The following is a 25,413-nucleotide window of genomic DNA, read 5'->3' as shown; positions in this document are numbered from 1 at the left end:
TATGATCTATGTATAAACTGTATAATGCTGGTCAAAACTGAACATAGGCCTTTAGCTCTTCAGGTTGCACGGTGTTACACTAGAACACATCGTACGGCTCTTCAAATTCCACCCAGATCTCAATAAACATCCCCCAGCGAGAGCTTACTTTATACACATACAATCATATGAGATTTCACATTTCTTGCCAATCACAAATAAATAGATCAAACCTTCTTACCCCTTGAGCAATGAAGACTTCATAGACACAACAAATACCCACAACAGTAATCCCTTGCTCTTTGCACAGAGTTGCAACCGCAACGAGGAACACAGCAGCAGCAATAGGAGTCCACACTATGAAAACAGAAGGAGTGATAAAGTTTCACTAACTGTGCCAGGCTAAAGCAAGAATAAGCTGGGTAAACACAGGCACAAAATCCCAATTACTTCTACTGTCCGTGAACTTCCTCTAAGGCTGGGTTCACACTTGAGCGTTGCGCAAACGCGCGTTTTACGCGCGTTTTTGATGCGCATTTTTATGCGCGTTTTTGTAATAGTAAACGCGCGTTTGACGCGCGTTTGTGTGATTCACTACAGTGTCCTATGGCCACAAACGCCCCAAAAGTCGCTCATGTACTTTTTGGAGCGTCGGGCGTTTTACAGCGCGATCGTACGCGCTGTAAAACGCCCAAGTGTGAACCATTCCCATAGGGAATCATTGGTTTCTCCTTGTTGAGCGTTTTACAGCGCGTAGGAACGCGCTGTAAAACGCTCAGGTGTGAACCCAGCCTAAAGCAAAGGATGACACTGATCTCAAAATGGAAGACTCTGAACGTACATTAAACAACCTCACCATGTAACTTTTAGGTTTTACTGTTTGACATGCTTGTTCACATGGGTCACATCGATTTCTGAGGTTTACAAAAACTAGATTTTTGTACTTACTGTAAAATCTGTTTCTCTTCCGTTCATGGGGGGGGGCTATCTTACATTTAGACCTTTTTCTACGCCTGAAACAGGTGTAGAAGATGAGATGGGCCTGCCCGCCAGTCCCCCTCCCTGCCCACTTTTTCAGACCTAGCGTGAGCGGGGAGAAGTCGCAGATTGCAATACAACTAGGTGTTGCACCGCAATCTGCACTTTTGCTGAATACTGAACGGGACGGCACAGGCGCGAGATTTTCACGGCAGAAGGGGCCAGCAGGAGAACCAACGCTGGCCTGGCCCTGTCAATCAAGACAGAAGGGCGTGAAAATGAGGTGGGCAAACAGAGCCTCTAGGTCTAGGAGCAGGAGCAACGCTCCCCCTGCTCCTAGAGGCTCATTTGCATATAATAAAAGTTAAAATTACACGAAAATGGGGGCATACTTAAATAGAAGAAATGCAGAGTTAAATTCAGGTGACATTTTCACATCTATAACGTCAGCCTGTTTAATAGCGAAAATTGGGGTGACAGGAACCCTTTAAATGTTCCCCTTAAAACCACCCCAGTGTAGCTTTGGCAGTATGATTAGGGTCATTGTCTGACTGGAAGTGGAACTTCAGACTCAAATCTCTCTTTTCTCAACAATTGTCTGGTATTTTACGCAGGATGCCAATCTCTGTGCACGCAGGTCTGCCTGCGGCATGTCTCAGCAGGCAGTGCCTCTTATAACATAAAACATAACATAAAAAATAGATTTACGCAAAAGGTTATTTTCTGACAATAGATCCTTAAAATTCCTTATAATTAAAGTGGGATTTTCTCAACACTGTAGGCCAGTCTCACATGAGCGTGTTCAGTCGGGGAAATAGGTTTCTGACCTTTGTGGATCTCACTGCATCATAGATTTAAGTTACTCTGAATTCCTGCCCAACTGCGTGTCTACTACCCTGTAGTCACATGACGCTGCGAGTACCGTACATTTTCTTCAGAAAGAGAAGGCATCACTACATTCAGTTGAGCAACCCCTACAAGGCAGTGCACAGTGAACTTCTTGGTGACAGGTTCCCTTTAATGGAAATGACAAAAACTTTTCTGTTCAGATTTTGTAGGCTTTCACAATAGACACTAATGCCGTAGTGCAGTATCACATTTTGTTGGAAGCTCTTAAAATGATTGTGCCATGCCAACAAACACATCCGCTCATCAAACTCAGAACATTTTGTATATTCTTTTTCTAGCAGATGAGACTTTCTTTATAATGTCTATTAGCATGAGAGAAAACAGAGAGAGCAGACGGCCAACACACACACAGGTCAAGTATGCAGTGACAGGAAGGCATACACACTTAGGCCCCTTTCACACGGGCGAGTTTTCCACGCGGGTGCAATGCGTGAGGTGAACGCATTGCACCTGCACTGAATCTTGACCCATTCACTTCAATGGGGCTGTGAAGATGAGAGGCGATTTTCACGCATCACTTGTGCGTTGTGTGAAAATTGCAGCATGTTCTATATTCTGTGTTTTTCACGCAACGCAGGCCTCATAGAAAATCGCAAGCAGCCACATGGTTGCTAGGAGATGATAGGGATGAAAGCAACCCCGGACCCCATTAAAGTAAATTCACAGTATTATTTTCCCTTATAACATAGTTATAAGGGAATATAATAGCATTCTTAATACAGAATGCTTACTAAAATGTCGATTGAGGGGTTAAAAATAAAAAAATTAACTCACCTCATCCACTTGTTCGCGCAGCTGGCATAGTCTTCTTTCAGGACCTGCAAAAGGACCTTTGATGACGTAATTGCGCTCACCACGTGGTGAGCGTGGTGACGTCAGCGCAGGTCCTGCTGAATGAAGATAGAAGGATCCTGAAAGAAGAAGATGATGCCGGCTGCGCAAACAAGTGGATGATGCGAGTAAATTATTATTTTTTTAACCCCTCAAGCCACATTTTAGTATGCATTCTGTATTAAAAATGCTATTATTTCCCCTTATAACCATTTTATAAGGGAAAATAATGAAATCTACAGAACTCATAACCCAAACCCGAACTTCAGTGAAGTAGTCCGGGTTCAGGTCTGGGTACCACATTCAGTTTATCACATGTGTGCAAAACACATTGCACCTGCGCGATAAAAGCTGAACAACGCAACGCAATCACAGTCAAAACTGACTGAAATTGTGTGCGCACTCGCACAGATTTCTGGCAATGCACCCGGGACGCCTGTGTGAAAGAGGCCTCAATGTAACGTCTGTCCGGCCCTTTTGGTTTCACCAGCACCAGTTAGTTGGGTTAAGCATCACATAAAATACAATACAGATTGTTACCTATGGAATTGTCTGGGCCCTTAGACTTAGTATACGATAGAAACGCAGCCAATAGAAAAATAGAGGAGAGGAGTTCAGCTCTGCCAACAACTCCTGTAACCTGTGGAGATATGAATTGACAACCTCTTAAAAGCTTTCCATTAATTTATTCACAACGGGTCACAACAACAGAATCTATGGCGACCAGAGGGAAAAGTGCAACTAGCAGCCAACAATCCCAGTGGGTGGATGGTGTGCCCCGTTAAAGCACTGAAACAATGGGACTACGGACAAGTGTTTTTTTTATGGTGCACACCGTCCAACAACTGGCGTCCACCTTGTATGTCCACCTTTGGCCATTATTTACATTGTAGAGAAAGTGGATTTGCTTTTTAAATACACTACACATGATGCACTGATCCTGAGGTACATCATGTATAACTGTCCATTCAAAATTCTGCAGGCTTCAGAACTGAAATCTCCTGGCAATCGTGCCGAGCATATGCTACAGTAATTTGTGTTAACCCCCCCCCCCCCTGATTCATAGTTATCACTGGTCACTGATGAGCTCATTGAGGGGACCTCTACCGATCAATAGAAGGGAGGTCTCAAGCTTGCGATTTCCCCTCACTGATGAGGAGGGGGAGTTGAGCATACACTCTGGTGCTCCATTCGGTCCATGGGAGTGCTGCAGAAAACAGTACAGCATTGTGCCATCTTAGCCAGTCCTATGGAATTTGGTTAAGCCACAGTCTGGAGGCTCAATTACGGCTCCATTCAAACTCTACCGCATTGTGTTCATACAGTGGGCAGACGACCCCCATTCTAGTCATTGTAGAGATTCCAGCGGTGGAGTCCCTAGCGATCTAACATTCATCATCTTATACTGTAGACAGGGGATGTGGATTGTGGGACAATCCCTTAAAGGCTTAGTGATCATCAAGCTTTTAACCTGTAATCTATCCATAGTCTATACTGATACATGCTTCACATGTCTCTGGTGACTGGATGGTTGTTGTTCAGCCCTACTGTAAGTCCTGGGGGGGTTTGAGCGCCAAGAGACATAGCCAGTACTTAGGAAAGGTGACTACTGTAAGTAGAGATCTGTAGTCTTGTGAGGTTGTTATACCTCCCCACAAAATGAAATAAAATTGATGCGGAAGCTCCATGTTACCCCAAAATGATATCAGTAAGGCTACTTTCACACTAGCGTTTTTCTTTTCCGGTATTGAGTCCCGTTCTAGGGGGCTCAATACCGGAAAAGAACTGATCAGTTTTATCCCCATGCATTCTGAATGGAGAGAAATCCGTTCAGTATGCATTAGGATGTCTTCAGTTCAGTCACTGTATGGTTTTTGGACAGAGAAAATTCTGCAGCATGCTACGGTATTTTCTCCGTCCAAAATTCCGAAACACTTGCCGGAACCGGCCCCAAGTGTTCCAGAAAAACGAATCCCATTTTGCAGTCTGCGCATGCACAGACCTTTAAAATGTGAAAAGAAAAAAAATTGCGGATCCGTTTTTCCAGATGACAACTGGAGAGACGGATCCGGTATTGCAATACATTTGTGAAACAGATCCGCATCCGGATCCGTCTACAAACGGTATCCGTTTGCATACAGATTGCTGAATCCGGAAGCGACAGAACTGCCTGCCATAATCCAGCAACGCTAGTGTGAAAGTACACTAAAAGTACAGCTCACTGTGCAAAAAAACACCCGTGTTGATGAAAATGTACGGGTTGTTATGAGTGTTAAAATGCGAGGAGGCAAAACTATTAAATTTTTATCATCTTTAAAAAAGAAAAGAAAAAAAGGAAAGTGAATTTGCTATTGCCGTAATCGTACTGACCCCTCAGAGTAAGGTTGTCATGTCATTTTTACTGCACAGTAAATGGAACTTACCAATGCTGGGAATGGCATTCATTTTTACTCAAAATTAATTTTCTACATTTTCAGAATACAATATAATGTAACATTACAGGGGCTGTGCAGTGGCAGAACACTGGTGACATATCCTACGGACAGGTAATCAATATCAGATCAGCGGGGGTTCGACTGCAGCTGCTTGCAGGACTCCGCGCTGGTGTGAGCGCTGCTTCCTCTTCAAAGTCTACCTGCTCTTCGCCACCTATGTAGTGGCGGCACAGAGTAACTACAATTGCTCCGTCCCATTCAAGTGAAAAAAACAAGCCCTCATACAGCGAAGTCAACGCAGAAATAAATGTTATGGCACTTGGAAGGCAAGGAGTAAAAAGGGGGGCTACAGGAATCCTAAACCTGGACAAAATCATCCCTTCATCCCCTCCTTTCCCTTGGTGCCATTTTATCTTCTATTACAGGCAAGACCGAGAGATGTATAAAGAGTCCTGTTTAGTTTTCCAGCATTTGTTTCTAGGTTTAGCGTCTTAGATTGTACAAAGGGTAAGGCTACTTTCACACTCGCGTTTTGTGCGGATCCGTCATGGACAGATTCGTTCAGAACGGATACGTTTGTATTATCTTTAACATAGCCAAGACGGATCTGTCTTGAACACCATTGAAAGTCAATAGAGGATGGATCAGTTTTCTACCGTGTCAGTAAAAACTGATCCGTCCCCATTGACTTACATTGTAAGTGAGGACGGATCCGTTTGGCTCCGCATCGTCAGGCGGACACCAAAACGCTGCAAGCAGCCTCCAAAGCGGAATGGAGACGGAACGGCGGCAAATGGATGCATTCTGAGTGGATCCTTTTTCATTCAGAATGAATTAGGGCAAAACTGATCCGTTCAGGGTCCTCACAAGCGGTCCAAAACGGATCTCACAAACGGAAAGCCAAAATGCCAGTGTGAAAGTAGCCTTATACATTGGGATGAAGATTAGTGTAAATAGCACTCTCACACTAGTGTGACTGCTGACATACAGCGCCTAAGAGCAGAAGCGTGTTTGCACTAACCAGTCTCTTAAGAATGATAAGCCGCACAAGCATGCCTGGACAGGGTGTCAGCACGCATACTTCACTAGGAAGAGGAGATCAGCCTCTGGTGGCACTAATCTCCATACAGAACAATGGACCAGGCCTGTTACCTTATCCTTTACACATTATACTGTTGGCCAACCCTGCAGAATTCGGTGGGCTCAGCGGAGCGGTATTATAAGTACATGGGCAGCTTCAGTGCATAGCTGTGCGCAGAGGCCACACTACAGTCAACATAATCCTCTCTGCACTTTTCTGCGGTATATTTGGTCATGGAGGGCTACAATATTTGCAGTATTATAAATAAATGATGAGATACATAATTTTTTAATTATTTTTTGGGAAGGGCAAGGAGACGAAAATGGTCAGAGACCCACTTTGCAACACAGGAGTTTTGAAGTGAACAGCAGAAACACAGGAGAAGTATTTCAGAAAACTCCCATGTTGGCTCAGAAAGTGCAAATGCAGCTTTTCATTGAAGGAAGCTGCAGTGATATAAGCTGTGCCAGATCTTCATCCTCACCCAGGTGACATGGTGCAGAGACTGCATTTTTCTTCAATGGCACCTTTAAAAATATACGCTGCAGACATTTCTTATGCACTATAGGACAAAACTGACACATATCCCATTATTTCAGGGGATATCTGGGGCATACATCTTAATGAATGCTTGTGAAGGAAACACTGGTCATTTACAGCAGGTCTTCAGGCACCCCCTGGTGGTCAATACAGTGACTGAACAAGAACTGGATGAAACACACTGAAAAACTACATGAAGAATAAAGTTCAGTAAAACAAAATATAGTTTGGGGGGACACAAAACGCAGCAGAATCTAGGCCTTAGGCATAGGAGCTTAAAGCTTACCTAACCTGTCAATAAACTTTGTATTAAATCAATAGTGCAGTGTGTACATGAGGGTCATTATATCACTTGTATCTGACTTTTTAGCAGTTTCTCCTTGGTATGCTACTTTGCAGTTCTCCAAGAGATGGTGGTACAGGAGAATCTGCTTTATAACTTTCTCACACTCACTCAGAAGCAAGCCCGGGAAATTACAGAGAAGAACTGACCTGTATAGATGTGAAAAGAAAGAGAGAAAGAAAGAGAGAAAGAAAGAAAGAGAGAAAGAAAGAAAGAGAGAAAGAAAGAAAGAGAGAAAGAAAGAAAGAGAGAAAGAAAGAAAGAAAGAAAGAAAGAGAGAAAGAGAGAGAGAGAGAGAAAGAAAGACGAGAGAAGAAAAGCACAGCGAGAGATATAAGAAAGAAAGATAGAAGAAGAAAGATCCACGATAGAGATACAAGAGAAAGAGAAACAGAAATAGCTCGATCGCAAGAGCAACACAATCTCAATACTCTACAGTCCCTCGCCCCTCACCTCAGCCGAAGTTCCCTCTCCCTCTCCGCGCCGCGCTCTCATCGCTCTCTCGATCTCTCTCTCTCTGCTCTACTCTCTCTCTCTCGCTCTCTCTCTCGCGCATCTCTCGCCCTCAAAGAGAAGAGGAGAGAGAGAGAGAGAGAGAGAGAGTCCTCTGTCTCACTCCCCCTCCCCACTCCTTAGACTTGTATTGACATGTGTAATCTGATTCTTTAGTGAACTGGCCCGTTTTCAAACGGAAAGGCATTCAGCAAGAGTGTGTGAGTGTGTGTGTGCGCGCGCACTCAAGTGCCATAAACAGCCGATAATAGGAGAACTAGATATTTTTCTCTGATAAGCTATATTACAACGTTTCTTATGGTTGCTTGTATAATTGATTTATGCAAAGCGATATGAAAAATAGCAACCATTTAATGATCAACAGTTTACTGGTTATGCAATAAAATCCCTTACAGCATAACCACTTACATGTGTGAAGCTTTTCGCAGCTATAATTAGGATCTCTTGAAAATCAAAATGCGAAAGAGATTATGTTGTACGCAATTTTAACGTGTTACCAATAAACATCTGGGTTTATTGACGCGTGATGTGCTGGAGTCCTTCTTTTAAAATTCTGTCAGCAACCCTCTAAAGACAAACTTAAAAGGTTGTGGCGAGTACACACATACCATATATGAAAACCTCAGGCATGCAAAAATTAAACAGTGTAATGCCATGTGTTAATTTGTAGACCTTACATAGGAAATGGATATTTGCCAAGATGTATAAAAAATTGGAAATTGGTGATGGTGAGTGAGACAATAAGAATGAGGAGATATCTTGGGCCAAGATTAGTCACTTTCACAGTATTTTGCTCAGTATTCGTAAACCAAAACCAGTAGGGAGTCCAATACACATAAAAGGTGCAAATCTTTCCTGTATTTTTTTGTCCGCGTGCGCTATGGACTGCACATAGACCCACAGAAATGGTGAAATTACACTTATCATTCCCTTTCTGTGCAAAGAACCACATGTCCTACTTTGGACCATGCCTTATCGAATATGAACCATGAGAACACTGGAGGAAACTTTGGTTTAATATGCCTTATTCATGTGTATTAGCAGGCCATCTTAGGGTACTTTCACACTTGCGTTGATGAATTCCGGCAGGCAGTTCCGTCTCCGGCAATCTGTATGCAAACGGATCCAGATGCGGATTCGTCTCACAAATGCATTGCAATACCGGATCCGCCTCTCCGGTTGTCATCCGGAAAAACTGATCTTTTTTTCTTTCCACATTTTTAAAGGTCTGCGCATGCCGGATACATTTTTCCGGAACACTTGGGGCTGGATCCGGCATGCTGCTGTATTTTCTCTGTCCAAAACTGTACAGTGACTGAACTGAAGACATCCTGATGCATACTGAACGGATTGATCTCTATTCAGAATGCATCAGGATAAAACTGATCAGTTTTTGTTCCAGTATTGAGCCCCTAGGACGGAACTCAATACCGGAAATGTTTAACGCAAGTGTAAAAGTACCCTTACTTGCTTGCCATGGTTGTGGTCCCAAAATGACCGCTGATGGAGGCTAATGTGACCAGTTCCATTCATTAACAGTAGTGCATGTGCAGTCCGTTGGCAGAGTAAGTGAATGGAGACCGCTGAGGGATGGGGCTGGTCACATGACCCTTCGTTAGCTACAATTTTTGGAGCGCAGCACAGGGAATCGGGTGAGCAGACCTTCAAGTAAAAATACTTTAGACATATTAATCTATTAGACACCGGTGCCAATAGTTTAAAAACGCCTAATACTAGCTGCATGTATGTGCTGCTTCCAAGCACATTTGTAGCTAGTAATATATAGTGTCCAACACCTTTAAAAGATATACAGCCATACCGCTTCATTGTTCAGAGGCTTTCACAACTCCAGAGCACAGGAATGTAATGGGGGATCAATACAAAATCAATGCAACACTTTGGGAATTAGAAGACTATAAAGTCTCCTTTAGCTCTTATACTCACCGCCTCAGTATGTATTGGATGTACGGCAAACAGCAGGGCAGCAATCAGACTGGTTCTTTTGTCCAGGAAAAGCCTACAAACTTTAAGGAAAATCACACACACCACAGCATGGAGGAGAAGGTTTAGAAGGTGGTAGGAAACTGCATTCAGTTCACTGAACAGATAGTTTAAGCGAAACGTCAGGACTGTAAGAGGACGGTAGGATTTATGACTTCTCTCCTAGAAAATAAAAAGGAAGACCTAATTAGGCCATCTAAAATTATGACAACCAGTAGATAGTAAGGAGAATATGCACCTTTACCGTAAGTGACAATGACGTTTTTGGCAGTGGAACCTGCATGTGTAAGTGAAGGTAACCATATGAACGTTGGCCAAACCTACAGTCATTGGTAAGATCAACCAAGCACACACTGGTGTGTACATAGGTGTCCTGACTATCTCCCAAAGGCCAATTTCAGACGGTCAGTATATGTAAGTCAATACCAGGAGTGGACCCCAAAACATAGAAGAGACACAAATTGTTACACTATACTTTGTTCTTTGTAGGTTTCACTCCTGGTTTTGGTTTCAGCGGGGTTCACATTACGTTTTTGACTTACGTTTAATGTATAAAAATAAAACATATACATTGAATGGATGCCATGCAGTGGCATCCGTCACCACAGAGTTCCACTGATGATCTATCCTCAGGAAAGGTCATCAGTAGGCTTGAGAGACTAGACCTTCGGCTCATAGATCTGAAGTTGATTCGTTCAAATACTTACAATTTAATGCTGCATTCTTACAGCATTAAAACGTATTGGCTCCGTGGAGCCAAATTTCTTCTCGCTCAAAGTACCACAAGACTTTAGTGAATTACTATTGTATGAATATCTGCATATAGAAAATCAATGTAAAATAGGAATCCGAACTGGGCTTTGGTAACTAGGTACCACCCAGTACCAAAGCCCACTTTGGATTTCTATTTTAAGCAGTTTTTCAATATGCAGATACGTATACAGAAGTAATTCACCAAATTCTCACGTGACTTCGGGCAAATGGAACTTTGGCTCCACGGAGCCAATACATTTATGATCCAAAGGTCAATTGGCTCAAGCTTGGTCATCATTTACTTTAACACCTAACACTCTCATCTCAGAAGGAATCTGGCATAAGAATTACCAACAGGACTTAGGTTTTGTGAGCACTTGTTGGAAAACAGATGTTAACATCTGAAATTACTTTTGGAAGATCAGAGGTTGTGAGCATGAGGCCTAGCCCAAGTTCTTCATGAATCTCCTGACTGAAAGCATCTGCCAATTTGAGTTTGTAGAGTAAAGAACCTAAAGCTTTATTACTACTATGTGTAGTTCTGCTTGGACACTGGAGGATCCGACAAATTTACAGCCCAGAAACAACAAATATATAATGACATAACTTCACAAGAATAAGCATTCCCATACTATCTGACAAAGGAGATCATATTATCTGATTTCTTCTGCAGAGGTCTGAATACTCTCTTTTGTACTGAAAGAAAATCCATGTTCTGGCAAAGTAAAAAGGTTAGAAGTAGAATGTCACAAATAAGTTACGTGTGCAAATATGCAACTTTTATACCCCAGAAAACTGAGCCCAGGCACCCATACAATGGGGTTCTTGCAGACTGGCTGCACCTTTTCAGATCGTGTGTAATGTTTGCGCGTCTTCCTATGTAAATGCTGCGTGCATTTTGTCATGGATTTCAGATCACACAATAACCAGTGCCTCATTGTATCTGCATAGATAGTATACTCAATTGCCTATCATGTCCCAATAAACCGGTATCTAGGCCAGCAGCTTTAAAGGAGTTGTCTGGACCTGCGAAGGAAAGCTTCCTTACCTGCTTCCCGCTCCTTCTCCTGCAGACCTGCGATGCTCCCTTGATGTCGACATCCGATTTGACGCTGCTGTAGCCAAACCCGATGTTGACCTTGAGGAGACCAGCAGAGCATTGCAGGAATGCAGCGAGAGCATCAGCTGTTCCAGCATGCAAGGAGGTATTCTCCCTTGGAAGCAATACTTATAGGAGAGAACCTCTCTGGCATATGGGGGGCACTCAGGATGCCAACACAACCTTCTGCTACATAAACTCTGTTCATCACACAGCAATTTTCCAAGGAAATGGTCATCTTCTGCTGAAGCAGCTAGGGTTGTCATCCAGATTCCTGACCAAGCAATGCACGTCAAGGCATTTCAACAGTAGAGGCTTTCATACTAACCTCAGACATTGGTGTCCCCCAGAAGTCATTTTGGAAGAGCTTCTTTAAGGGTGTTGCAGGATGCAAATCTTTATTATCCAGAATTGCAGACACATCATCAAAGACAAATCCACAAAAGAGACTGTTCCAGTAACATAATACGACAACACATGACAAGACGCCTATCTCTTTTAGAGTCACTTCAGCCATCTTTCTGAGATCCGTCTTCAGACCTAAGTCACTGAAACACAAACAAAGTAATGTTACCAGCCACACGACCAAATTATTCAGACCACCATTAAAGGGGTTCTTCACTTTCATTTAACTGATGATCTATCCTCTGGATAGATCATCAGCTTCTGATCGGCGGGGGTCCGACACCCAGGACCCCCGCCGATCAGCTGTTTGAGAAGGCAGCGGCGCTCCAGCAGCACTGCGGCCTTCTCACTGTTTACTGCCGGGCCGCCCGCCCACCGACGTCACGACTTGCATCAACTAGAGTGGGCGCGGCTAAGCTCTGTTAACTTGAATGGAGCTTAGCCGCGCCCACTCTAGTTGATACAAGTCGTGACGTCAGTGGGCGGGCGGCCCGGCGGTAAACAGTGAGAAGGCCGCGGCGCTGCTGGAGCGCCGCTGCCTTCTCAAACAGCTGATCGGCGGGGGTCCCTGGGGTCGGACCCCCGCCGATCAGAAGCTGATGATCTATCCAGAGGATAGATCATCAGTTAAATGAAAGTAAAGAACCCCTTTAACATTGCCCATTGAATGTACCAGTGTACAACATTTATCAGGCTAGACTGGTGGAGTTCTAGCATATGAAAAAGTTGCTAGAATAGGGAGGGATGCAAATCCCCCTCCTGAGGTTGTGGAGCTGGGCAAGGTGTAGGATGTTTAAATGGAGCAGCAATTTCAAAGGCCATGGAACTGACAGAAAGTGATGACCGCTGCTGGGGAGGGGGGGGGGGGAGATTTACTAAACAAGTGCATCATAAGAAGGAAACAATCTGCAGTCCATAATGTATAAAAAGAATACATGATACACCAGCCTTAAGGCCCCTTGCAGACGAGCGTGTCCGGAATAGGTCCGGATGCATCCCGGTGCATTGCGGCAAACCCGCGAGAGTAGGTACGCAATTGCAGTCAGTTTTGACTGCGATTGCGTTCTGTTGTTCAGTTTTTATCACGCGTGTGCAAGAGATGCCGGCTGCGTGAACAAGTGGATTAAGGCGAGTTCAATTATTTTTTAACCCCTCTATCCCTATTTTACTTTGCATTCTGTATTCAGAATGCTATTATTTTCCCTTATAACCATGTTATAAGGGAAAATAATAAAGATCAGGTCCCCATCCCGATCATCACCTACCAACAGTGCGTGAAAATCGCATCCGCACTTGCTTGCGATTTTCACGCAACCCCATTAATTTCTATGGGGCCTGCGTTACGTGAAAAACACACAAAGAGGAGCATGCTGTGATTTTCATGCAACGCACAAGTGATGCGTGAAAAAAAAAAAATCACTGCTCACGTGCACAGCCCCATAGAAGTGAATGGGTCCGGATTCAGTGCATTGCACCCGCACGGAAATCTCGCCCGTGTGAAAGGTCTTGGAATGGTCTACAAGGCCGAGCTAAAATGTGTCAAATTTACTAAACAGGGGGACCATTGCTTGGTGCTAAATACTGGTGTGAAAGCGGATGGCACCCATGAGGTGACATAATTTAAGCATATGACACACCTAATGAGTTGCATCCAATTTATCAAGAACTGTGCTCCAGCAAATTGCACCATTTTCATGGATTCCTACATGTATGCATCCTTTGACACCACTGACTCCTCTCCCATCATATTTTGTGGTTAGAACTACACCAATACTGTCACAGTCCCTCAGGTGACTGATGTCAGGAAATCAAGGAGATTGGCTGAGTGTGGAGGAATCTAACAGCCTTCTTGATTCAGTGTTGATAGGGTTAATTACCACTTCCCTTTTCTCAGCTGTTGCTCAGTGGTCATCACTTCTACCCTTTATAGTCTCACCCCACCCTTCTGACTATGCAGTTGATCGCTTCATTTGGGTTTGGCTGAGCTGGTGCGAGATCCTCTCTGGTGTTCCTGTTATTCCATTGCTACAGAAGTTAAGTGTTATGTATGTTTGTTTGTGTTTGTTATATTCCCTGTTGTTGTATCTGGGCCTGGGACAGAGACTTCCATTCGTCCATCTAGGGAGGAATGGGTTGTCTCTGGTCCTATACTTATTCCAGTGCCTTATAGGAAAATCAGGGCCTAGGTATCTTGCTTATGAATATTTCTACCTTCAAGGTCTATTCATATTGATAGGTAGTCAGGGCCCGGATTAGGGTTGTCTAGGAGGTGACCTGTTTCTTCCCTAGTTTCCAGGCCCAATTACTGTTCCCCTTCCCTCCTGTGTTCAGTGTGGAGTTTCCCCCCCACACTGATTGTGACATACTTCCTAACTTAGTGTAAGAAGGGCGTGCTTTCTGTCCCTTAACCCAGCATGCACCAGGAATTCATTCTTCACAAACTACGGTTGGCCATGAAGGGGTTCTACACTTTTTCATTACCGATGACCTATCCTCAGGATAGGTCATCAGGATCTGATTGGTGGGGGTCCGACAGCCAGGACCCCCCACTGATCAGCTGTTTGAGAAGGCAGCGGTGCTCACTGTAGAGATGCGTCCTTCTTGCTGCTTCCCACAGGCAAGTGTCGTCATCAAATTTTACTGGCCTGGGCACGGCTCAGCCACACTCACGTCAATGGGGCTAAGATGCACCCAGGCCAGTGAAATACTTGTGACAGCGCTGTGCTTGGCGAGTGGAGAAGACTGTGGCGCAACTGTGAACACCAGTGCCTTCATAAACAGCTGATCAGCAGGGGTCCTAGGTGGCGGGACCCCTACCAATCAGATGACCTATCCAAAGGATCGATCAGTAAGGAAAAAGCGTAGAACCTCTAACATAAAACCACACATTCACATGACAGCAACTTGTAAAGAAACAAAATCATCTCAAGTCAAAAGTTGTGGGTAGAGAAAGTTAGCAGAAAACCAGAGCAGTCATATCAAAAATGTCATCCTATACAAAAACAGCTATTTAACGGGCTGAATAATTATTACAGATGGGGAAGGAAAAGGCAGGGGGAAAAAATAAAAATAAAAGTCATGCAGTCCTCATTTGCAAGAGCCCTAAGGTTGGGTCCACATTAATAGAAGGGGAAATTCACTGCAAGTCGGTAATAAATCTGTGGAAGAATGTAGCATGCTCCGCGATTGGTGCATTTTTTTTTCCCCTTCCAGTATGAAAATGCTAGATTTTTTAAATGCGTTGTAGATATTTAGTGTGGAATCCAAATATACCACGGGCCACATTTATCACCACAATATGGCTGTAAAAAAAAAAAAAAAAAAAAAACTGGTTATGGTGCCACCAATAAAAATAATTAACCTCTTAACACAAACATACACGGCGGGTGCCGGCTCTATCACACAGCCGACACCTGGGCTTAATGACAGGGCACACGATCTGCCGAACTGTGTCTATTACCCTATCAGGTGCGGCACCTGAGGGGTTAATTGACACGGTTCGGTGGATGGCTGTGCACAGTCATTGAGGGCGGGTGGCGGTTGTGAAGATAAAGCCGGCACCCACAGCGTACATTTGTATTAACAGGTTAATTATATGCATTGGCCAACAGCCCCCCACTTTATTATATTGGTTGCGAAGTGCGCCCTCCCACAGCCCAATATTATAATCATTGGTGGCGCAGTGGCAATCCTACAGACCCGGTACGTCACAGGATCTAATGAAAAAGTCCTTGCCCTGTGAGATTCATTGCAGGGCAAGGGGAGAATTGGATACATGAAATACTCCGATGCTTATATCAGAGGGGCTGCCTGTGTGAAAAAGGGGATATGTCTGGGTGCAGAGCTGAACCCCTTCAAGCCCGATTAACCTATTTCTTGGAGTTCAGGAAGCCAGTCTCAGGAGGGACTCCTAAAAGGAGAGAACATATTAAGGCCAGATACTGCACATTTATTTATTTATTTTGTATTCACTGCTGGTTTTAGCTCCCAAAACTGTACTAAGAAACTTGACCGTGTGGGTCTACCCTTACGGTCAACGAGAAAAAAAGCCATCAGGAGACAGACTTATTGTTGACAACTTCCATACAACAGGCTTTATGGACTTTATTTTTGCAGGATGCTGACAAAATAAAGAATGACAGAAGACGACCAGCACTCACTGTATCTTACATAAACCACACATGTTTTCACTTTACAGAAGGGTTATGCGTGTTTCAAAAAGGCTTTGCCTGAGCCAAACCACGCCGTTTTGATGTAGATACAACAAGTGCCGTTCTTGTGCTATTATAGCGGATGCCTTCCTTTAGACGCAAGCACCATGCAATTTGATTTATGGACTGACGAATGGGTGTACATACAAGAAAGAACAATGTGTTGAGGCTTAAAATGCAGAAAACAACTTTAGGCTTAACTTCCTGACTGTTGTAATCAATACATGAAAAGCCATGTCCACGGCATATATCCTAGGGACGTGAAGAAACCTCAATGGCATTTTGTATTCTTTTTTTAGCTAAAAATCTTTTTTTCAAATGGTCTTTATAAAAAAATGGTGAACCATTGTCTTTGTGCAGCCTTGAGTTTATCTAGTACAAGGATCTGAATTGTCTCTTGTCCTCCTCTCTGACCTTATAAACACTCACAGCTCAGTTTAGGGGTGGGCGATATGGCCTAAAATCTATATTGCGATATAATTTTAAGCATGTGCGATATATTGTTTTCTATATTTTGCCTTTACTTTTTATTTAATAACTATTAGCCCCCTTAAGGGCTAGAACCCTTGTCATATTCACCCTAATAGAGCTCTATTAGGGTGAATAGGATTTTACACTCTCCCTGCTGCCCTGTGCTTTGTGCACACAACAGCACAACAGCAGGGAGATGACCATGGCAGCCAGCCTCTCATGTGACCCCCACCCTCTCCCTCTTATCAGCCCCCTCTGGTATCTCAACCCCCCCACCCCTCCCTCCTCAGTATTAATCATTGGTGGCAGTGGCCACAGGGTCCCCCCCCCCCCCATCATTGGTGGCAGTGGGCAGTTCCGACCGGAGTCCCAGCAGTGTAATGCTGGGGCTCCGATCGGTTATCATGGCAGCCAGGACGCTACTGAAGTCCTGGCTGCCATGGTATGTTAGTGAGCAGCATTATACTCACATGCGCCGTGGCCGCTCCTTCTCATAGGTCTGTGCGGCGCATTGCTAATGCTACAAACATTAGCAATGCGCCGCACAGACAGAAGAAGGAGCGGCCACGGCGCACGCGAGTATAATGCTGCTCACTAACATACCATGGCAGCCAGGACTTCAGTAGCGTCCTGGCTGCCATGGTAACCGATCGGAGCCCCAGCATCCATATTGTGGCACAAATTTATATCGCTAATATCACCCACCCCTAGGTCCATGTATCTGCTGTTCAGAGCGGGGCTCGGCACTCTTTCACACAGGGCATTACCCGTACGGCATCCGCTGGTGTGAAAGAGCCCTTAGAGATAAGGTTTATTAGATGACTTGCACAAAGTGAAAGCACCATTCACATAGCTAGACAAACAGTTAACCCTTCGTAAAAGAACAGCTGAATATTTAATAAAGAACAATAGAAATAATGATGTTTAGCCCAAAATGTGTAAAATGCAATCATAAAAAAAAAAAAGTCCCCTGAATTCATACACACTGTACATTACTGAACAGTGAAATTGCAACACCAAGAAAGAAAAGTCAATTTTAGAAATCACCAGATTGATAGACATGTTAATGATATTTAAAGAGGACCTTTGATCAGAATTAAACTTCTAAAGTAACTATACAGGCATGTAGAGCGGCGCCCAGGGATCCCCCTGCACTTACTGTTATACCTGGGCGCCGCTCCGTTCTCCGGTAATTGCCTCCGGTATCTTTACAGTTAGGCTCCACCCAGGGGAACCTGCCGGCGCCTCCTTCTCCCATGCTGCAGCGCTGGCCAATCACAGCGCTCAGCTCATAGCCTGAGAGGCTTTTGTCTCTCTCAGGCTATGAGCTGAGCGCTGCGATTGGCCAGCGCTACAGCATGGGAGAATGAGCCGACGGCAGGTTCCCCTGGGTGGAGCCTAACTATGAAGATACTGGAGGCAATAACGGGTGAACGGAGCGGCGCCCAGATATAACAGTAAGTGCAGGGGGGTCCCTGGGCGCCGCTCTACATGCCTGCATAGTTACTTTAGAAGTTTAATTCTGATGAAAGGTCCTCTTTAAATTAAATAAAAAAAGTGGAAAGATATTCAAAATATCTCAGTCTTTTTTCAGTATCAGGTAGGAGAACCACGCGCAGAAATACATGCACGTACATGCCTTGACATGCTATCAATGAGGTTATTAATGGTTATCTGAAGAATGTTCTGCCACGCTGAATGCACTTGGGCACACAAATCATCAAGATCTGTTGCTGGCAGCTCCCTTTACAATTGCCAAACAATGATGTCCCATAGGTGCTGGATGGTAGACAAGTTCGGAGACACTGCACACCATTGTAGCACGTTTAGGCCAAGAAGGCTGCTCACAGCAGAATGAGCAACATGCAGCCTAGCATTGTCCTGGAATACTTTGGAGAAATAGCTGTACCACTGGTTCCACGACTAAATCAATGTAACACCAAGCTGTTAGTGCACTTAAAATGAAGAATAGAGGGATCCTGCTACAATACATTTTGCCATTCCACACCAGAATCCCAGGATTAGGACTGGGGCGACATTCCCCTGTGAAGGCCTCTTCATGGCGTTGCCCATGTGGTCCAATTTTACTGTACAGCATAGATCACGCTCCATTCTTTTGACACAATAGAAAACGGATCCGTCCCCCATTGACTTTCAACTGTGTTCATGACGGATCAGTCATTGCTATGCTAAAGATAATACAACCGGATCAGTTCAGAATGGATGCAGACGGCTGTATTATCATGACGGAAGTGTTTTTGCAGATCCATGACTGATCGAGCAAATGCACTGGTGTGAAAGTAACTTTATTGACAGAGGTTCAAGTGACCCTCACCGATCAGATGCTGATGACCATTCAAGAAGAAAGGTCATCAGTTATAAAGAGCTGGAAAAAAAACCTTTAGGTAGTGAACAAAGTGTTAAACCAGAAGACGTTTTATATGTTAGGCTCTTCAGAGTAGCCCCGTTTTGTTTTGAGGACAGCTTTGCACACCCTAGGCATTCTAGGTCAGCTTCATGAGGTAGTCACCTGAAATAGTTTTCCAGCAGTCTGGAAGGAGTTCCCAGAGGTGCTGAGCTCTTAATGGCTGCTTTTCCTTTATTCTATGGACCAACTCACCCCAAACCATCTCAATTAGGCTAAAGTCGGGTGATTGTGGAGGCCATGTCATCCCACGCAGCACACTCTGTTTTGGTCAAATAGCCCAGAAGTGTGTTTTGGGTCATTGTCCTGTTGAAAAACAAAATTATGGTCCCACTAAGGGCAAACCAGATGAGATGGCATGTCACTGCAGAATGCCATGGTAGCCAGGCTGGTTAAGTGTGCCTTGAATTTTGAATACGGTAAATCACCAACAGTATCACCTGTAAAGAACCCCCACACCATCACCCTCCTCCATGTTTCACGGTGGGAACCACACATGTAGAAACCATCCACTTACCTTTTCTGTGTGTCACAACAACATGGTGGTTAGAACCAAAAATCTCAAACTTTGACTCATCAGTCCAAAGTACAAACTTCCACCGGTCTAATGTCTATTCCTCCCGTTTTTTGAAATGAGCAATTCTATTCTTTTTGTTGTTCCTCAATACTGGCTTCTTTGTAGCAATTTTACCATTAAAGCGTGATGGTTGTGCTTCTTTGTACAATCATAACTATGAAGGAACAGTTATGTTGTTTGGGCTTTCCGAAAGCCCGTTTCCGCCATATTATTCCCTGTTTTAGCTGCACAGCTAGATACATTTCTCTCACAAGCAGTGGACGTCTCCCTTCTCTTGATAGTGCCAGCAATATATGCTGTGACCTCCCTTCCATTTGTTTGTTTTCTTCTGGGAAACTCAGGAAGCAGAGAAAGAGGGATAAATAAATAAAAAAAAAAACTTTCAGAAAAGCCGGAGGCAATTGTGATGTTGTGATAGAAGCTCAGCTAGCTCCAACACACCCCCATTTCCTGTAAACCATCTTCTGAGTTTCTGTTACCAGGCATGGATATTGCCTGACAACAGGCAGTGGACTACAAGTTAGGAAGAAGTGAGACCCCTAGTGGCCATGGCTTTGCAGCTTTTTTCAGGTAGATATGGGCTGCGGGCATATTTTTAAATGATACGATTTAGAAATTTGATAATTACATTATTCTCTATTACGAAATGCGTGAAAGTACAGTTACTAATCCCCGATTCTCGCAGTCTCCTCGGTTGATGTTGAGATGTGTCTGGTCCTTGATCTCTGTAGATCTTTATGTAGGCTCTAATTTGAGGTGCTGCTATTCTGCAGTTTCTGAGGCTGGTAACTAATGAACTTGTCCTCTGGCATCCTGAGAGCCACTTTCATCATGGCATTTGATGGTTTCCATAACTGCATTTGAGGATATCTTCAAAGATCTGGACATTTTCCAGATTGGCTCAGCTTCATGTCTTAACCTGTTAGTGACCACCAATGTTCCTTCTTATGGAGGTCACAGCAGACTAGTTAAAACACTGTGCCGAGCAGGAGCACGGCTCTCACATGGACAAGTCGTTCAGCAAGTATCACGCCCTCATACAGCTCCACAGAAAGAAAAATAAAGTTATGGGTCTTCGGATGCGTCAACGGATGAGACTTCAGCCCTGACAAGTTTACTAACTTTTGCGCCTGTAAAACAGCACAAAAGCGGTGTAAAAACTACCCCAGTCAGGGTGCAGAGTAGTTTTCACTCCAGGTGCACAGACTGCTGGAGTTGCACCAAATTTACAAGTCACATTCCTCATCATCCTCCGAAAGTGCAGAGGGGGAAAAAAAAGGTGTAAAATGACCAGTCTTTGTAAATGACCCCCCCCCCCCCCCCCCCCGCCCCAATATGTGTATTTGGTATTCCTGTAATTGTATTGACCCAGAGAATTAAGTCATGAGGTTATTTGTGCTGAAAAATTTATAACGTAAAACTCAGTGACAGTATTATTATTGTTTTCTCCATTAATGGGAAAAAACAGCATTCCTCCCATTCACTTAAAGGGGTTGTCTCACTTCAGCAAGTGGCATTTATCATGTAGAGAAAGGTAATACAAGGCACTTACCAATGTATTGTGATTGTCCATATTGCCTCCTTTGCTGGCTGGATTTATTTTTCCATCACATTATACACTGCTCGTTTCCATGGTTACAGACCACCCTGCAATCCATCAGCGGTGGTCGTGCTTGCACAATATAGGAAAAGGTGCTCTCTGAAGGCCGGGACTGTGGGAGCACACATAGGCTGTGCTTTTTCCTACAGTGCACGAACGCGGCCACGGCTGATGGATTGCAGGGTGGTCGTAACCATGGAAACGAGCAGTGTATAATGTGATGGAAAAATTAACCAAACTAGCAAAGGGGGCAATATGGACAATCACAGTATATTAGCAAGTGTCTTGTATTAACTTTCTCTACATGATAAATTATATTTGCTGAAGTGAGACAACCCCTTTAACCCTTCTACACAGTTTTTTTTTGCGTTTTTCGTTTTGCGCTCCCTGCCTTCCCAGAGCCATAACTTTTTTATTTGTCTGTTCACATAGCCATATGAGGGCTTGTTTTTTGCAGGACAAGTTGTACTTTCCAAAGCCCCCATTTAATATTGCATATGATGTAGTGGGAAGCAGGAAAAAATTCCAAATTGGGTGAAATTGCTAAATAAAAAGCAATTCCCCCACAGTTTTATTTTTATTTATTTTTTAAATGTACCATGTACGATAAAACTGACCGGTTACTTTTATTCCGCAGGCGAGTACGAATACGGCAATACCTTATATGTATAGTGTTTCTTGTGTTTTGAGAGTGATAAAAAAAGATTTAAAATGTGTGGGGGGGGGGGGGCTAAAAAAAAAAAAAATATATATATAAAAAATTTGTTTTTTTCCCCCGCCATATTTTGACCCCTATAACTTTTTTTTTTTTTTTTTTATGTGTACGGAGCTGTATAGGGGCTCATTTTTTACAGGGCGGTCTCAACTTTTTAATGATACCATTCTGGGGTGTGTATGACTTTTTGATCACTTTTTTATTTAAGAAAATGAAAAGGACCAAAAACGGCAAATCAGCCATTTGGACATTTTTCCGTTTGGGGAATACATTGCGACACCCACAAGGTGTATTTTTTTTGTTCTTTTATTTTTATTTTTGGAAAAGAGGGGTGATTTGAATTTTTATGTTTTTTTATTTTATTTATTAAACTTTTTTTTTCCCCCCACACTTTTTTATAGTTCCCATAGTGAACTATAATCAATCACCTAATTGATATTATCATAGACTCCGATGCACTTGCATTACTACTTTCCTGTGGAGTCCTATTACAGGCAAGGGCTCCATAGGAAATACTATGCTGCAGCCTCCTGTCATTCACAAAGACAGGGGCTGCTGCACACAAGCTCCGGCTCCTCCGATCGCCACACAGGGGGAGGATTGACCACGGCATCTGAGGAGTTAAATGTCCACGATCGGCATTACTGCTGGTTGTGGACTTTAGCCGCGGATGTCTGCTAAAAGAAGCAGGCGGCCACCCACGGCTATGCTGTCCGCCACGAGCGCCATCTTTAAACACATGTACATCATCAGGCGTGAAGGGGTTTAAATAGCCTCTGTCATCACTTATAAGTAGGTGACAGTTGGTCGCTGTAGATCAGTTCTTGTCTTCAGAATCTGACCATATCACCAGTATCTCCATATGTGTGTTTAAAAAAAGGCTTATAATATGCAAATTACCCACTAGGTGCAACGAGGGCGGTGCCATTACACCCTAAAGCTCCACTCCCCTACCACTGTGACAGATAGGCCAGGCAGTGAAAACAAAATCAAGTCTGACCCTGAAGTCTCACTGGAACACAGTCAGCACATGCACAGTAAAAAGACGGCGATTGCTCATCTCACTCCCTTTACTGCGCATGTGCCAAACGTGTTCCAGTGAGACTTCAGGGCCAGGAGTTAATGCTTTCACTGCCATAGCAGTGGGGGCACGGCATAGGAGACATAGCAACGACACTGCACAGTATAAGAAGCCCTTTTCTCTCCAGATTGCTGGCACATATGGAGATACTGGCGAGATCATCAGCGTGCCTACTGGGAAGGGATGACAGGACAAACTGTCTACAATGTAGATGGCGTGCCGGTAAACACTGGCGAGAGCGCTCACAGCGCTTCAAACAGCTGATCAGCGGAGGTGGCCAGAGTTGGACCATTACTAATCTGAAACCTAAAATTCAGAGGATACATCAATTTCATTCAAGCAGCTGTCACCCGGATCAACCCTACCCTACCAGACATACAGCCTGCTAGGGTTGATGATACTGATCAAAACAATATCGGTCGGTGGTTTCGTTGCAGAGAAAAATTTACTTTTTAACTTTTAAAATGATGCAAATGAACTATTAGAGCACCAGGTGGCGGGCTTATGGGCTTCGAGCAGCACCCGGATGCTCCATAATGACGCCCCCTGACTTTAGATGGACAGCACTCGGGTCCAGAACAGCACGTCGGCTTCATCCCGGCCAGTGAACGGTTCTGGACACAAGTGCGGTCTGGCGCTGTCAATCTAAAAGCAGAGGGGCGTCTGTAGGGAGCACCAGGGGCGTAGCTGGAGCAGTGCTCAAACCCCATAGGCCTGCCTCCTGGTGCTCAGATAGTTCATTTGCTAAATTTTTAAAGTTCCCTTTTCTCCGCAACGTTACCACCAACAGACATAAGACGGGTATCGCTTTCATCAGCGTCACCCACCCTACCAGGCTATATGCCAGGTAGGGTTGATGCTGGTGACAGAGCCGCTTTGATAACTGTTCAGAATGAGATCAGTGATGGTGAAGCTGCCTTCAGAAGGAGTGTGAACAAGGCTCAGGCTCCGGCTGCTTCTACCACAGGCAGCCCTCAATAACTAAGGATCTCCTGATATTATTGGGTTAATAAGGATCATGACTGATCTTGCTGTATAGAAAACAGGGCGTGAATACATCCCTGGGTCAGAGGAGATTAGTAAATGCCTCCCTGACAGGTAATGCCCCTCAGTACAGCGCCCATGGGCACTGCCCACACGCCCGGGTCAGGCTGTGCCACTTACTAGCTTCTCACTGTGTCTCAAGCTTCCTCCTGTGCTCACTGCTCAGTCCTGACATCCACATGAGCTTCAATGGGCTTCTCCCCGAGCTGCGAGACCCGCCATGACAGAGGTAAGGAAGCCCCTCCTCCAGGCTTCAAACACCCGGATGTTACCTCACGGAGCTGCCTAGGAAGTGGCGGGCACACAGCTGCGGCTTCACCGCCCGTCACCTGCTGACAGCGCCATGAACTTGTGGACAAGTGCTGACGGGGCCCGCACCCTGACCTGAGGGAAATGTTACTAATCGCTATAGATAAGACGTCAATCACTTCCCAGGAGGCGTGGCTACGCGACCCATAACGAGGCGTGACACGCTGGCCGCCGTTAGCACGCAGAGGAGGGATTCTCCTGAGCAGCTCGCTGTTTAATGCCGTATCCTAGCAACGCGACTCAGCCTCCAGTTTTCCCGGCTTCCTCTGCGGTGACGCGCCAGGGCTGGATTGATATCAATATAAGGGACATATTGAGGCTGCGGGTGGTCATGTAAATTATCTGAGCCCGCCAGGGAGATATGCCGCCCGGCACCCACCTGTAACATCAAGGAGGCAGTAGGTACATCTTCACTGGATAAGGAGACCATCGGTGAGTTCATGCAGACAGGACAGTGGGCACCGGGGGATGCCAGGGTGCTGTCTGTGAGCTTCAGTGGCATCCATAGCATAGTGACCTCGCTGCCCAGCAGTGTGCCATGTATGTGTAACCCTAGAGCTGACCTCTGGGTCATGGAGGGCAGCATAGGAGCCCTTTATCGTTCTTGACAGCCTTTTACGTGAATTGTTTTACTGACTTACTGGGTATACAGTGGGCGCACATGGACCTATGGAGGTAAGTGGCGCTATTCACACCTCCGTTTCTCCACATGGACCCTCTGGGAGAAACTAGGTGCATGCTAGGTCTGCGTCTCGTGGAACCTAGACCCGGAGACCATTAGAGACAATGGGAAGAAATGATCAAAGACCAACATCCCCTGTGTCGCTGAAGGATGGGGTTGTTCACCCCTGTGGACCTATTCTGCAGACCCCGACCCCCCCCCCCCCCAGCGTGGCCGGACCTGTTATAGGAATCGTACGTATCTGACTCCGCTGTTGTGTTTTAGCGCCATCACTGCCCCCTCAAGTCTTGAGTTTCATTGGCTGACTGCAGCACTGATGGCTCACCTATGAGACCTGTCACTGGGTCACATGATGCATGGATGACACCAGTGTCAAACCAGATGTTGCCGCTGGGAGACCTGAGGGGGAGTGATGGAATCAGGAAGGCCCC

At 44.7% G+C, this 25,413-nt stretch overlaps 2 protein-coding genes across 3 annotated transcripts in view; one reads left to right on the top strand and one right to left on the bottom strand.

Annotated features, from left to right (window-relative positions):
* Positions 1-24,249, bottom strand: part of TMTC3 (transmembrane O-mannosyltransferase targeting cadherins 3) — a 77,753-nt gene extending 53,504 nt beyond the window's left edge. For both annotated transcript variants that reach the window (XM_044280492.1, XM_044280493.1), the window contains exons 1-5: positions 24,112-24,249; positions 11,791-12,010; positions 9,554-9,772; positions 3,238-3,337; positions 221-336 (exon numbers count right to left, since the gene is read on the bottom strand). In XM_044280492.1, coding sequence (XP_044136427.1) covers positions 221-336; positions 3,238-3,337; positions 9,554-9,772; positions 11,791-11,979 — 624 coding nt within the window. In that variant the 5' untranslated portion in view covers positions 11,980-12,010; positions 24,112-24,249. The remainder of the gene's footprint in view (positions 1-220; positions 337-3,237; positions 3,338-9,553; positions 9,773-11,790; positions 12,011-24,111) is intronic.
* Positions 24,250-24,595: 346 nt separating this feature from the next.
* Positions 24,596-25,413, top strand: part of CEP290 (centrosomal protein 290) — a 173,127-nt gene continuing 172,309 nt past the window's right edge. The window contains exon 1 of the mRNA XM_044280491.1: positions 24,596-24,732. The gene's annotated coding sequence lies outside the window, so the exon portion shown is untranslated. The remainder of the gene's footprint in view (positions 24,733-25,413) is intronic.

Source organism: Bufo gargarizans, chromosome 2, assembly GCF_014858855.1.
Source record: "Bufo gargarizans isolate SCDJY-AF-19 chromosome 2, ASM1485885v1, whole genome shotgun sequence".
NCBI classification, from domain to species: domain Eukaryota; kingdom Metazoa; phylum Chordata; class Amphibia; order Anura; family Bufonidae; genus Bufo; species Bufo gargarizans.
The sequence above is the reverse complement of the archived record's forward strand: the minus strand, read 5'-3'. Positions and strand labels throughout refer to the sequence as shown.